At 31.8% G+C, this 15167-nt stretch overlaps 1 protein-coding gene across 8 annotated transcripts in view; it reads right to left on the bottom strand.

The window, feature by feature from the left end:
• Positions 1 to 2335: 2335 nt before the first annotated feature.
• The window catches only part of POSTN (periostin), a 33755-nt gene continuing 20923 nt past the window's right edge, over positions 2336 to 15167 (bottom strand). The window contains exons 17-23 of one of the 8 annotated variants that reach the window (XM_045978256.1): positions 13842 to 13922; positions 10719 to 10808; positions 9892 to 9981; positions 9151 to 9228; positions 8693 to 8776; positions 4154 to 4195; positions 2336 to 3107 (exon numbers count right to left, since the gene is read on the bottom strand). In XM_045978256.1, the coding sequence (XP_045834212.1) occupies positions 3070 to 3107; positions 4154 to 4195; positions 8693 to 8776; positions 9151 to 9228; positions 9892 to 9981; positions 10719 to 10808; positions 13842 to 13922 (503 nt within the window). In that variant the 3' untranslated portion in view covers positions 2336 to 3069. The remainder of the gene's footprint in view (positions 3108 to 4153; positions 4196 to 8692; positions 8777 to 9150; positions 9229 to 9891; positions 9982 to 10718; positions 10809 to 13841; positions 13923 to 15167) is intronic. The other 7 variants (XM_045978257.1, XM_045978258.1, XM_045978260.1 and 4 more) reach the window with 7 other exon arrangements.

The raw sequence follows: 15167 nt of genomic DNA on the forward strand, positions 1-15167 counted from the left end.
AAAAACACTGCTAAGAGAATGAGAAGATAAGCCACATACTGGGAGAAACTCTGAAACCTCAAAACACAAAACAAAACAAAACACCCAATTAAAAATTAGCATAAGATTTCAACAGATACTTAACAATATATACAAATGTCAAATAAGCACATGAAAAGCATACATCAGGGAGATGCAAATTAAAACCACATGAGATACCACTACACACCTGGTAGAATATGTAAAACTAAAAAAGATTGTCCATATCAAGTGTTGCCAAGAGATATCGGAGCTCCCATATGCTTCTGGTGAGAATTTAAAATAGTAGAACTCCTTTGCGGTATTGTTTGGCAGTTTCCTAAAAACATTAATCATATACCTTCTGTGTGGTCCTATCATTCCACTCCCACATAGAATTCCAAAGAAAGGAAAGCCAGACAAAGAAGCCATGCATACTGTGTGATTCAATTTAAATAAAAGTCTAGAAAATGCCATTATTTAGAGTGCCAGAAAGTAGATGTTTCTTGGAGACTGTTAGGAAGACGTATCTGAAACTGCAATCTTAAGTCTTAATGCTGAAACCTGTATGCCACTTATGCAGAGGATGATTAGAAGGAGCTGAAATCAGGTAGGACAGAGTCAGCACAATTGTGAAAGCAATCATGTTTTCTCTAACCCAGGTTTGTACTTGTTGGGTAATGAACATGTGGCAAGTTGATTGATGGCATGTTTTAAGATTACAAGGCAAAAAAAGTTACATAAACTAATTGAGACTCATTTTTTCCTATAAAAACTTAGATAACAAAACTTAGAATTTTTAAAGGATTAAATGTTAAATGTAAAAGCACTTACTACTATTCTGCCTCTTCAATTTATAGAAAGTATTTGAGTAGAATTTATTTATATTATTTATTTATATATCTACTCTTAAATTTTTATTTGAAGGTTTAAAATTATTTTTTCATATATTTTAAATCCTGTTTTTTATTTGCAGTATTGTCTTTATATTTTGTTAATAATTTTTAAAATTTTATCTTTAACTATATTTACATGTGTCATTTGAAAGACTCTCTCTTTTATCAGAGAGTTATGCTAGATCTTTGTATGTGTACTAACGAAAACTGACTTATTTTTTCAACGTTGGTTCAATTGAAAAAAATTAAAAAGGCAGGACATTAAAATTAGCAATCTTCAGAAAGATGGCCAGTACAATGGCCTCATTGCCATTGTACTGGACTACCATATTCAAAGTCCAACTCTGGAACACCTGGCTCATCATCAAATGAATACCCTGAAGGCTGCTAAAGGAATAAGCCAACCTACTATTTGTTTTATGTAATTATCTTGGGATCTTCTAGAGGATCATGACCAACATGCTGTCTGGAATGGTTGTCTTTGTTGAGGGACGTTTAGTATATTCTACCAGTACCACCTTATATAACCACCTCCTCTGAATCACTTTGGGATGATCATGGCCACACCCTTCCAGTTGAGACTGAAGTCCCAAATGCTCTATAGGAGTAGTGAGGGGCTAGGACATTTTGCTTCCTGGCTAGGGCTTAAAATGCTATACATAAATCTCACCACTGTCCCAGAGTAGAAAGCATTCTGGAAAACCAAGCCTTTTGAACACTCCCTCAATAAGAGTCACTGCCAGAATTTTCTATTTTACTTCCTCATCCCGGTCGCATCTCCAAGACACAGTGCTTTCACCTACTCAAAAAAAATCTCTAGATTCTTTAGTGGTACTTTAGTACCAAGTCTCTCATCCAAGCTGGACATCTCTGATTCAGACCAATACCTTCAGTTTGGCCTTCCTCAGTTTTGTAAGCATGGTAAAATTTTATTATACCGTTACCACTCACTTTCTCCTCAGTATGGATTCTGTTCCCTGATTGCCTTTATTTCAGTTAGACCAAGTGATGTTTGATACTTGCTGAAATCTGACTAGATCAACTGATCTCTTTACCATTCTCTGCAAACAAATATTTTTCTTCCCCTCTTTTCCCATGCAATGGACTCTTACATTCAGTCTTACTTTACTCTTACTTAAGTCTTAGTTAAGGGCATCTCTGTGGCTTTTTCTGTATCTAGCAAAAGCCTAGGAAAAATTGATTGCTGTATTGGTATTTGTGTAGTACCATTCATTCTACTATACCTCATGGTGCATTGTGAATTATTGGACATTTGTCTCTTTATTCTTTGAGGATAGTATCTGTCTGATTCATGTTTTAGATCCTCACAAGCTAGCATGGTTCTGGGTTATATTAGGTACTCATTTGAGTTTAATGATTACTTCGTTGTGTAATGATTCTTTATATAACATAATAGTTTTAAAAATTCAAGAAACACTAAATTCATTCAATTTCCTTTAATGAGTATTTGTTATAAAAAAAAGAGGTATAAAGTCCTGTTCCCAAGTCCAAACCACTTATTAATTTAAACCTTGAGTTTTCTGAACTACCCAATCTAAAGTAATTCTGTTTATAACTGAAAGAAAATGTTTTATTGAAATGTTTGAGATTAAAAAATATGTATTGCAAAAAGCATATGACAAACATTTCAAGAGTACAAAATTAGTTGTAGAAGTAACATAATTTACTGGTAAACCCACATTGTATTAGAAATGTGCAAAGCCTTTTGAAGTAAAAGTTTTGTTATTTTTTAATACTGAGCACCCATTTTTATAACTTAGCTTCTCATGAGAGGTACCTACTTGCATATATTTTATCTGTCTCTTAGATTCAAGACTCAATCTTCTCAATGGAATATGAGATTTAAATTGTAATAAATCCATTGACAAGAATTTTCTTTGATGGATTCCAAAGTTAGCTGGAATTTTTAATTTCAAGATTATAAAAACCTGTATGTAAGGTGTTCTATTTCCTTCAGTTCCTATCCTACAGGAGACTAACCCCACAATTTCATTCAGAGAAAAAAAGATGAAATTTGTATTCAGAAGTGTTCAATGATTGCTTTTTTGTGCTGGTGGTTCATTTCCTGAAGTCAGTATGGCTCTCATAATTTTCTTTTAAAATCAGGTTATTCATTTAGGGTTGAATAAACTTTGTTGTCTGATTGCTGGAATTTTCATTGAGAACGACCTTCTCTTGATCGTCTTCTAGATCCTGATAGGAAGAAAGGAGAATGCATAAATTGTAAATGTGATAAAACTTTAGAATTTAACAATGTGGTATTCTGTGCATGACTATATCTATAAAGACCATCATTTCTTATTGTAATACACATTAGATTATGTTTCCAAGTCATATCCTCTGTTTACGATGATAAAATCAAGGTTATCTTTTGATCAAAAGTATATGAAAATAGTAATTTAAAATTTGAGAATTTTAGTTGTTTAAAAAATTTGGGTGGATTAGGATGTTTAGAAGAACTCTATGATAAAACCTTCAGTTAGAAATTTTTGTGCAATTGATTTTTAATTTCAAATGTCTGTATGGGACTGGCTTAAAATCAGATATGTCTATTATGCATTTATAAGCCTTGTGATTTCTTTTAACTATTAATATGAATTATTTTATAAATTCCCAGACTTGTAATTTGTTCTAAGTTCTGCATGAAAAATCTTTGATAATTTAATGTGTTAGAATGCAAGATAACCTAACTGAAAGATTAGAAAATGCACATAACTATAGTTATGAAGAAAATTATAGTGCATGGGTGATACATACATGTGTATAATCTACATATTATATCAAAATTTTGTATAAAGTTATATTAATAACTTTCTTTATGTGTATTAATTTGCTTATGTTTCAGACTGTAGTCTGATCTCAAATAATAACATGTTTAGAGAGCTCAAGCTCAGTAGCAACCAACTTTTGTATATGTGCTGCCGAAGCGAGCACAGCAACCAACTTTTGCATGGCTCGAACTCATGGATATCTTTTCAACTTTACTTGAGTCTACCTCAGTGCATCCAAAAATCTAGCAGTTTGCATGTGTATAATTGCCTTTCCTTTAACATTTGTTATTCTTAGATTTTACTAATAATGCAGAGCATGAATAATTCCTTTTCTGATTTTTATCAAAATACTTTGCCTCAAATTTGCTAATTTTTCTCCCTAAAAGACAACAAAGTCCATTAAAATATATTACAACCCTATCCTTTGGCTTCTCTTAACATAATAAAACACATATCCCATACATTTACCTTGAACTCTTTTGTTGGCTTGTATCTTCCTCACAGGCGTGTCTAAAATTAAATAGTTGTAGTTAGAAATACTTTGAAATTATGGCTAACCTCAGACAGGAGACCATAAGTAAGGAAAAGTATAAAGTTTTAAGATAAGCATCACTTAAAAATGTAGATTTTCTTTTAGAACAGTGAAAGTTTTTCATTGGCCATAGACAATTGTTTTCCATAATCATTATGAATGCTCCCTATTTGCAAAACATTGTTTCATTATGGCATTTGGAACCCCACACAATGTGTCATTTTTGCATGGAGTAAGTGACTTACAGGACTTTTCACCTTTTTTATAGAATCCATTGCTTCCTGACAAAGGGATATTTAACATTATACAAAATTTAGCAGAAGCATCTTCTCAAAGATATCCAGTCATTTCTCCAGTTATTCCTATTTGTGATGTATCAGACTTCTGCCTCTCTAAAATTCTCCTTGTAAATTAGTTCATGATTACCTTGTAGAACATGAGGACAACAAATAACATCAGACTAATAACTCTAGAAATGTAATTTTACACAATTCAAGAAATGTGTGCCAACATATTCTCACATTTAACTCTAATTCTACAAGACCATTTATAAAACTAACTAGCTAAAAATAATAAAAGCATTCTTATTTATGAATATCAAATGTTTCATAACTGTAGTTTTTTGTTGTTAGAGTTGCAGAATATTTCCCAATTCCTTGTTTTTCTTTAACTCATCAGGAAGACCTAATTCACATTTTCACTCTGCTATCAGATGCTTTGATCAAGGAGTAAATGTGGTTTCTACAGTAACTTCATTTTCTGCTTACCTTTAATTTTTTTTCTCTAAATTTTTACTTCTTGCTTTTATATATTAACTATATGCAATAATCAGGTCAAAATCTATTATATACATATTTTAATTCTCTGAAATTCTGTTAAAAAGGAAAGCAAGAAACTACCACCAACAGTAATGTTGGCTGTATGTCACCAAGAAACATTTTTAAAATATTTGAATAAGTTTGTTTCCATGTGGTGCATTTCCAACATGTTTTTTTCACACAAAATATAAGATGGATACCCATTTATAATATTATGTTAATACTATAATACAGAACTGTAGAAAACCTCATTAGATTGGAAAAAAGGGGAAAGTTTGAGATAGGATTATTATAGAATATGTTCCAATTGATACATTTTCATTAACTTCAGGTTTATTTGATAGCAAAATAAAGGCTTATAAAATATAGTCAAGAAAATATGGATCCAATCTTTCATCAGTGACTTAGACTATTTATAGTAAACTTGTTTTTTTATTTTTTTAAGATTTTACTCATTTATTTGAGAGAGAGTGAGGGAAAGAGAGAGAGAAGGAGCAGGGGGAGGGGCAAAGGAAGAGGGAGAAGCAGACTCCCTGCTGAGCAGGGACCTTGATGTGGGGCTCCATCACGGTACCCTGGGATCATGACTGGAGTTGAAGGTCGATGCCCAATGACTGAGCCACCCAGGCGCCCCTATAATGGACTTATTAAATGCCAATAACAGTTATAGTATAATTTAAAATATGGTCACAGAAGTGTTTACAACATTACATTTCAAAATAATCACTTACACTCAGATTTTCTTTCATAAACTTGGCGGTATCCAATTAATGAACATCCATTAAGTAATTTATTAATTTATTACTATTTTGCTATGGTACTAGTAAAAGAAGAAGTATTAATTGTGACAAAAAATATCTTTAGAAGAAAGCCTAAATAAAGTGCAGAAAATCAGATTTGTCCCCAGTGGCTGTCTGCTATCTTAAATGAGAGTTGTATCCGGTTATGCTTGGAGAAGCAAAATGTGGCAAGATAAACCAATCATATGAATAATCCCACACAAATGACCCACTCTACTGTGTTTCATGAAACATCCAAAATGCTTCAGCCCAGTTATTTATAAGCCTTTTGAATGTTTATATGGCTCTCAAAAATATAAATTAGGTATAAAATATTACTTTCTTAAGTTTATCTCATATGTTTATTATGTAAATATAACTGTGATACTGGTAATAGTGCTTTACATACATTAAATCATTAAGACATAGGTAACATTAGCATCCTCATCTTCAGATGAAGAAACCAAAGCAAAGAAAGAATCAACTTACTTAAGTAGTTTGAGTTGGAGCCCAAATCAAAAGCCACACCTACAAGCTTATCCCTATTCTCCACACAGGCTTTACATGTCATATTGTCAGATATATCAAAATCATCCAAAATGGCATCTTTTTTGTTCCTTTCTCTATAAGTTGATATTCTCCCTTAATTACTTTAGTAGCTTCAGTAAATGTAGCCTTACCTAAGATAAGTGTGAAATTCTATGCATTTCATGAGAACATTTTTTGAGTTAAGAGTTCTGAAGTACTTCAGTGATGAATCACAATATTGGTACCAAAAGGACCATGTACCATGTTACTAGTCATGACTAAAATAATTGAGGAATATGCTCAATTCATGAAAATGTACTATATGCAACACTATGAACAGTCTAGATTGGAAACTCCAAACTTTGCGATGAGGACTGTAGTTGGGATAGAGATCAATTATCTATATTCTGAAAGAACAAAGGCCAGTCTTGCATAATGTGACCTTTATTCACAGTGGATTCTTTGTAAGTAAGTATCTCAGGATCTAGACACTTGTAACTCCGTGATGACCCACTGATTTTACAGGACTAGAAAAAAAAGTACCATGTCCAACTAGTGTTCAGATACTAGTAACTTTACTGCTTATCTTGTTTTATGATGTGAAAATAACCCTTGAAATGTTTTGAAAAACCTTAGAAATGTTTTGATAAAAACTTACAATGTGGTATTGTGAAAGTTAATGCTTTAAAGACATGTAGAGAAACCAAATATTGGGAATTAAAGGAATCAACCCTCTGGGATAAAAGAAACAGGACTTAAAGAAAGATTTCATTAACTAAAATTAGAATATCGTGTTCTTGTAGCAGATATATTTTCTTTTGCCTGAAGTTATTGTTATGTACTTAATTCCTTGTTTATCATCAACTTGTTAAGCGGGCCTTATTAAAGAGAAGAAAACATACTTACCTGAAGTTTAAGCCTAAATAAAGTAAAGCAATATATATATATATATATATATATATATATATATATATATGTACAGCTACCAAATGATTCATTCTCTAGAAAGCACTGCCATTCTACAAAGCTGCTTACTACGGTAAGGACTTTAAAAAAAAAGAATTCAATTTAATCTTCATAATGTCTTCCCCTCTTCCTTCATATCCCTGCTTTCCTAGCAGAAAGTTAAACATTTGTGGGTAGATGAGTGAATTCTATATTAGATCATACAGAAAACCTTGGTTCTTTTATGGCCCTGGCTGTGTCACACACTGCCTGCAGTCTGAAAGGAAATCTTGTATTTTTCAGACACATATTTTTCTCTTGAGGGGAAATTCAATCATTGATTCAATAAAATTATTTATTTCTACTATCACTGAACAGTCTCAACACTATATAGAGGTTTTACCTAGGTTAAAATAAAGAATAAAGAAACAATTGCCTATAATATGTATGGTTCCAAAAGAATTTACATCTTCTTAAATGTAGGGATACAATTTAAGCAGAAAAGCCATCTAGGATGATATTTTGGATAAATACCAAACTGCAGTTGTGTTTCTGAATTCATAGCATATTTCAGGAAGTGTACTTGATTTTTCTGAGTAATTTCAATACTTGTTTCTCTAAAGCAATTTGTCATCTAAATACTTTTGTTGTTAGTAAAATGAACTAGAAGTTCATTTATTCAAATGCCAATTACTCAAATTATATTTTATTAGCATTTACTGTTTCTTCAAATAATTGTTTAGAGTTTGTCTAAGATTTTGAATTCTTTTTTTTTCTCCTTTGCTTTTAAAAGTAGGTCCTTGTAATGCCATAGACAGAGAACATTCCATACTTTAAAGATTAATTTCATATGCAAAATAAATTCCATCTCCAGGTAGATTATCACCCAAACTGTTAGAAGAAACAGATATCCATTCTCAAGAATGTAGTTTGGAAAAGAAAATTACTAAATGCACTTATTTTTTTGCTAGATCTATGCACTAAAAAAAAAAAAAAAAAAAATCCATAAACATGCCTTTTATTATTGTTCTGGGGGCAGTGAATACATTTTTTTAAATGTAAAAAGTATGTCAATTTGGGCTTCTTTAAATGACTACCATTTTAAAAAATATTCCTCTGTCAGATACTTAAAATATCCTTATGATTATCTGTATCAAAGAAAAAAATATTCATTGCTCCCCAAGTTTTATATCATAGAACTTTTTAAAGACTGTTTAAACTAGTAATCATTTCTCCATTATTGTTACTTAAACTCGTGGTGAACCAATCAATCTCTTAAGACAACAGAACATGTTGTCTTTTTCAACCTTATTAAAAGAAAAACCTGAATGTTCAGTCTTTAAAAAGTTGAAGAACTCAGTCTCCAGAACCTGTTAAGTGGGTTAGTTGTTTCCCTTTTACTAACCTCCCTGAAGCAGTCTTTTAATTTCTTCATCTTCAAATAAATGACCATCACCACCTTCAATGAATTTGGTGACCTTGGTGACCTCTGAGAGGATACATGTTTATAGCAGAAATTGGTTTATGTAATAAAAACACAGAACAATTGATATGCTATATAATGGCATCTGGCTAACAATGAATTCCAGACCAACACTTGATTCTTTCTTCAGTTTTCGTGCTGTTTTTGATAAGCCATTTTTCTTAGAAAGTTATTGAACAATATAACAAATATATTAATAAAACAATCAATGTGATTGTTATTTGAGTTTCATCCTCTATCTTTGGGCATCTTTCCTATGTTGGCGTGGAATTTGAACAAAAGAAGATAGAGTAGAAAATATGTAAAAGGCCTCAAAGATTATTTTAGACTTTGAAACAGCTTAGGTAAAGTCACATTCTTATTTTTCTAGACATGCTGACCTTCTTGAAACAATTTCTTCAGAGTTTCTTCTGTTTCTCCACCACCAGTAGAAATCCTAGTGTATTTTATTTCAGGACCTGAAAGAAAGACAATTTTTTAAAAAAGTCTAAAATAGCAGTAGGCAAACATCCACTCTAAAGGGGCAGATAGACTTTATAGGCCATATGACTTGTGTTGCCGCTATTTAAATAGTCATCGTAGGGGAAAAACCGTTACAGACATTATAAGTAGGTGGCACAGGCCATAGTTGCTGACTGCTCATTTAAATGAATACTTGTGAAATAGCTGAATTCAGAATTTTAAATTCATTCATTGATGGGAGACTGATACAGAGGTTTACTAAAATTAGAGATCAGTTGTCTTATATCAACTTTCATATATTTTGGTATGGAGATGTGTAGACCTTAAGCTAAACAGGAAATCAAAGGAGGGAATGGTTTTTCTTCTAAGATTTATTAACTCATTGATAAATGGCAAAGTGAAAATATTATATAATAGGTATGAATCTGCATAATAAAAAACATGCTCGTAGATTTGTCCACAAATTCCAATTCAGAGAAAAAGAGATTGCATATTTAGGATAATATTATTTCTGCCAAAAAGAAATAACTTCAGTAACCACCATGAAAATGACTTAGTCAATTTCTCTCATGATTCTTATAGAGAGAGATATTTTAAGATTTGCTATGGTTTTACTTTTATAATTCAGGCATAGTTCCATGTACGGAATCAAAGATTACCTGTAATGATTCGTTCTTCCCTTGTCTCTTTTTCAGTTATTTCCACAGGCACTCCATCAATGATTTTAGTGTATTTTTTAATAATTGGCTCTAAAAGTAGGGGAAGAAAAATGCATTTGATGTATCCCCTTATGGATACATAAGCTAGACATTTTAATGATTAAATATATTTCTCAAAACAGTACCACTTAGAATTCAATCATAATCATTTTGGGGACATATCTCAAATAGATTCAGATCAACAAATATCTAAATGGTAGAGCTATGTCCTGAATCTTGGGTGAGGGAGAGAGCCAACTGGCAAGTTAACTCTCCATGTCATACTCTCATACTTGTTTTCTGACTGTGGAATGAGTGTTAGTAAGAATCCAGGGAATTCTACATCATTAGAGTGGGAGCCCTATCATCAGTCTCAGCAGTGATTTATTAGTCAATCTTAACACAATGGCTATTTTTTCTTCTAAGTCCAATAGATTACTTTGTATTGACCTTATTGTTATTCTATTTCCTAATCATCACTGGCATATGCACAGTAATGACGGTTTTGTTGGACCTGGTGACTTAATGGATAAATTAACTCCAAGTAGTTAAAAACTACTTTAACTTCATTAAAGGTAAATTGTATTTTATTTGATTGGAAGAAAACAAAACCAAAAACAAAGCAAAAACCCCACCTAGCAGGAAAAGGCCATAAATGAGATGAATATTCCCACAATTTAAATAAAACAAAAGCCAAGAGAAAACAGATGCTCAACATATTTAACCCAACACTGTTTCAAAATAATCCCAGCCATCCTAACTAGGCTTTAGGAATACACATAACGCACCTCCATGAATCACTTCAGTTACTGTTTCACCTTCTTTAAACAGTCTGAACTCAGGTTCACCTTCAATTTTGACCTTTGTTATTGTGGGTCCTGAGGCATTGTTTTAGGAGACAAATTATCATGTTAAAACAGTTCTTAAACTTTCGCAGAACAGGAAATTTATTTCACCATTTGGTGTTACTGAAACGTCACAGTGGTTTCAGGCTTTATGAAATCAGCTTTAAACATTTCCCATTGTCTTCAAATTAGGCAGTATTTATGAGAACAAATGACAGTCTATTGGTGTGCTGCTAAAATTACTTTCATCTGTTTCAGCATTTAGCATAAATCCGTCCATTTATTCATAGTCATAAGGTAGGATCAAACAAGGTATTATGTACTTTGTGAATCATACAGTATGTACGAAATTGAATTGCTCTCATGATAACTAGTGTAGATCTTACTTTACTATACTGGTATCATTGATTACTCTTTCTTTATTAAATTTAATTTAATTTTTAACTAAGTATTGTATATTTTTTATCAGATGGGCATAAGACTGAAATTTAAAAAAGATCTCAACTTCATGTCTATATTTAAGATGCTGAATTTCAGGTTTTATGGGAAAATGGATTTGAGTACTTACCTTTTATATGAAAATGATGCAAAAATTTACTGATTAATAATTAAACAGTCCTTCAAATGCAAGAGTTAAACAAATGTTGCATTTGACTTACAAAATGATTTCACTTCCAGAGAAAATCATTTTGAATGTTAGAAAGCTGATTACTACATTAGTTAACCAAGACTATTTCATAGAGAAGGAAAGTAAAGTTCAGTACATTTAACTCATACTGTAACACCCTTTAACAGTTGAATATCACTGTATTTGCTTATCTTTGAGAGGATTTATTTGCTTGTCCAGAAATTGTTAATGTACACCGTTACCCAGAATTAGTCTAAAACAATCTAAAATAGCGAAAACAATTGTTCTTTCAAATAAGGAGTGCTTCATACCGTACTATTGATCTACGGGATCAAGGGATATTGAGTATCAAATGCAAGGCCAGGTTTTTAAGGTTAAGAAATTTCAAAAGGAAAATACCCTTAAGGAGTTTAAGAACAAGAAATGAGTTAATAAAATATCCGAATCGACATTTCTTTGGAAGAGCCTAAACTGAAATTTCAGAAACACCCTCTTTCATTATGCACTATGAAGGCAGGGATTTTTATCAAACCTTTTTTTCATATTTACTCCCTGCACCTAAGAGAGTGCACAGCAAAGTAATAAGATGTTCATTAAGTATTTATTGAAATGAATTTCAAGCGATTTATTCTTAATTCTATAATCTAACTGGTTAAAAACATTTTGTAAGAAACAAATGAGACAAATTATCATGTTAAAACAGTTCTTAAACTTTTGCAGAACAGGAAATTTATTTCACCATTTGGTGTTACTGAAACGTCTAAAATTGTGTTTTAGAGCCTAATACATTTATAAAGAATTCAAGAATCATCAAGGAACCTGCAAAAGTTTGATGAGAAGGAAACACCAGCAGCAATCTTAAAACTGGACAATTGTAAATGGCTGCCACAATAATTATTTGTTTCCTTCAGTATGTCACACAGAAGTAAAACTTCTGAGTTTTTGAACTGAAGACTTTTTAACACATAGGTAACAATAAAAATGACCCCATTTTTCATCCTGTTCCCTTGGTAGGACTGATGCTTCACTGTGTTCCTAATTGAAGAAAGATTAATACAGTAGATTCCCACTGACAAAGATTGAGAAGATAAATGGGTTGAATGAAGAAGCTTGGAAGAAAAGGTAGGAATCTTTGAAAATAAGAAAAGCACATGTGAATGATTTTGATTATAGAAGCTGTGTACAAGTGATGATAAAAAATTTTAGGGGATCTAATTTTAAAAACAGTACAAGAATGTTAAAATAAAGTGTATTACCAATAATCATTTGATCACTTTTTATTAAAATCATCAAGAAACATTTTGTCAACAAAAATCTCAATGATTTAATTTCTTAAGATACGAAGTTCTCATCAAAATATAAAAGCAATCAAATGACCATAGGTAATTTTTTTTTAATAAGCACAGATTTCAATATTAGGTCTCAAGAAGAAATTAAAATATGGACGACTAATTAGCTAGGAAATAAATTTTGCATACAAGTTTCCAATATCTAGTTGTAAATCATGGCTTGCCTTTAAAAAAATAGACAAAGATACTCAAGAAATTGCCATCTCAGTTCAAAGAATGAGAAGAAATTTCAAAATCAAAGAAATTTAAAATAAGACTTTTTTTGAGATTCAACTGAAACATGATTTTTTCCTTTTTTGGAAGATCATTTATATACTTCTTACAGAAAAAAGAAGAAAGCTTAGTCTTTTCTCTGTGGCAAGTCACCCCATTAAGATGCTTAGACATAAAACAAATCATTCTTAAGGTCTGACCCTTGGTAATAATTAAAATACATGAAACGAGGGTGGCGTCAAAGATGTTGGATAGAGTTGGCTAAAATAGATAGTAAGTGTAGAAGTTCAGGACTGTAATTAATAATTCTAAGGTTTGACTCATGGCACCAGATACTTATTCCTTCTTCTGTTTCTGGTGATCTAATTTAAAAATATGTCATATGTGCTTCTAATTTTAAACGCTTTCATCAATGTATAGCTTCAGTGCTCTCTTAGGTCATTGAATGAAAAATGCCTGCACTTTTTGGAAGAGTTTTATAATAAGAAATCATTTGGGGAGATTGGAGATAAAATTACAAAAGAAATTTAAAAAAGAGAGGAGTCTAACTGAAGTAGAAAAAAACAAAAAAAAAGCTCAGGATTTATTATTTGTTTGTTTGTATGCTTATTTATTTATCTGGGTACTAGTGCGAATGCAATGGCCAATTAGGTTCAAATGAAATCAAGTACAAGCAAATGTACTGAAAGTATTAGGAATGCACCATCTACTCTGCTAAATAATTTGCATTCCGCATTCTGCAATTACATGAGCATGCCACTGGTATAGAAATATTTAGCATGTTAGTTTCAAAAAGAATGTAGATACATTCATAGATATAAGTCTATTATTTGAATTTTTTTTTTTTTTTACAATAAAAGGAACCATGATTTTTACCTTCAGTTTTGATAATAGGCTGAAGACTGCCTTCAATCACTTTAATTTTTGGTTCCACAACTTTGGTTATAATTTTAGTTGCTGAAAGTATAGAAAGTGGAACATAAATGATGTTTACATAAAAACAACCTGAACAAAATTGTCCTTTTTTTTTTTCTTTAATCATTTTTGGGTACTGAGGTATAAGTTGTGGTAATATGTTCAGGCCATCAGATACAGGAAATATTCATGGTACATTATCTATTTATCTTCTCATGTCCAGATGGTGTACTCTAAAGTCCAGTGACTTGGGTTTGTTCCAGTGAAATATATACACACTAAGTGAAGAATGCTGTCTAGAAATCTGTAATTTTGAACTGCACCACTAAAGGTCTTTACCTTCTTTTGTACTTCTTGAAAATATTGGCTGCATAGCAACAGAAGACAAATAAACATGATTAATTTCATGCAATTCATAATATCTTAAATTGCATTGTTGGATTCTTTCTCAAAAGACAAACTTGAAAGACAAAGACAAAATATTTTTTCATGCATCTGATAACAGTGATATAGAAAGGAAAATATGAAAAATAGTTCAGAATAATTAAAAGTAAAAAATAAATTTCAGCCAGCCAAATATGAGCTCTATGCAACAAACATGATATGATCAGTATTTAAGTTATCAGCTAAAATGTCTCTAATTTTCAGCTTTAATATCATGATCATTTTTTTAAAGATTTTATTTATTTGGGAGAGAGAGTGAGTGAGGAGAGAGAAGGGGAAGGGGCAGGGGGAGAGGAAGAAGCTCCCTCTGAGCCGGGAGCCTGACATGGCGCTCAATCCCAGGACCCTGAGAACATGAGCTGAGCTGAAGGCAAATGCTTAACTGACTGAGCCACCCAGGTACCCCCTATCACAAACATTTTTTTTTTAATTTAAAAGTATGTATTTTAAATGTGTGTCATTTACCCAACTAAGACAATAATATGCAAAATTTATTTAAAATAGCAAACTATTGGTTTGGCTTTGGTTTTACAGATAAACTGGAAATGTGCCTCTGGAGCCATTCATCCAGGGAGGCTGGCTTTTTGTCATTTCTAATTAGAAGCCTTAAAAGATAGCTCCACTAGACAGTGGGGCTGTGCTAAAGCTAACTGTGCAATCACAACAGACTGTGCTGACACATTAGAGGTGAGATGTTAGCACAGTTTGGGTTTCTGTCACATTCTCACCTCAGGCTTCTGAAATGTCAACTTTTTAAAATTCATACGGGGTCTAGATCTTAATTATGACGACGTTTCAGTCATATCAAAATTTTTATTTTGAAATCTTAAATTATGAAGCTCT

The sequence above is a fragment of the Meles meles genome, chromosome 14, assembly GCF_922984935.1.
Source record: "Meles meles chromosome 14, mMelMel3.1 paternal haplotype, whole genome shotgun sequence".
Classification (NCBI taxonomy): Eukaryota; Metazoa; Chordata; class Mammalia; order Carnivora; family Mustelidae; genus Meles; species Meles meles.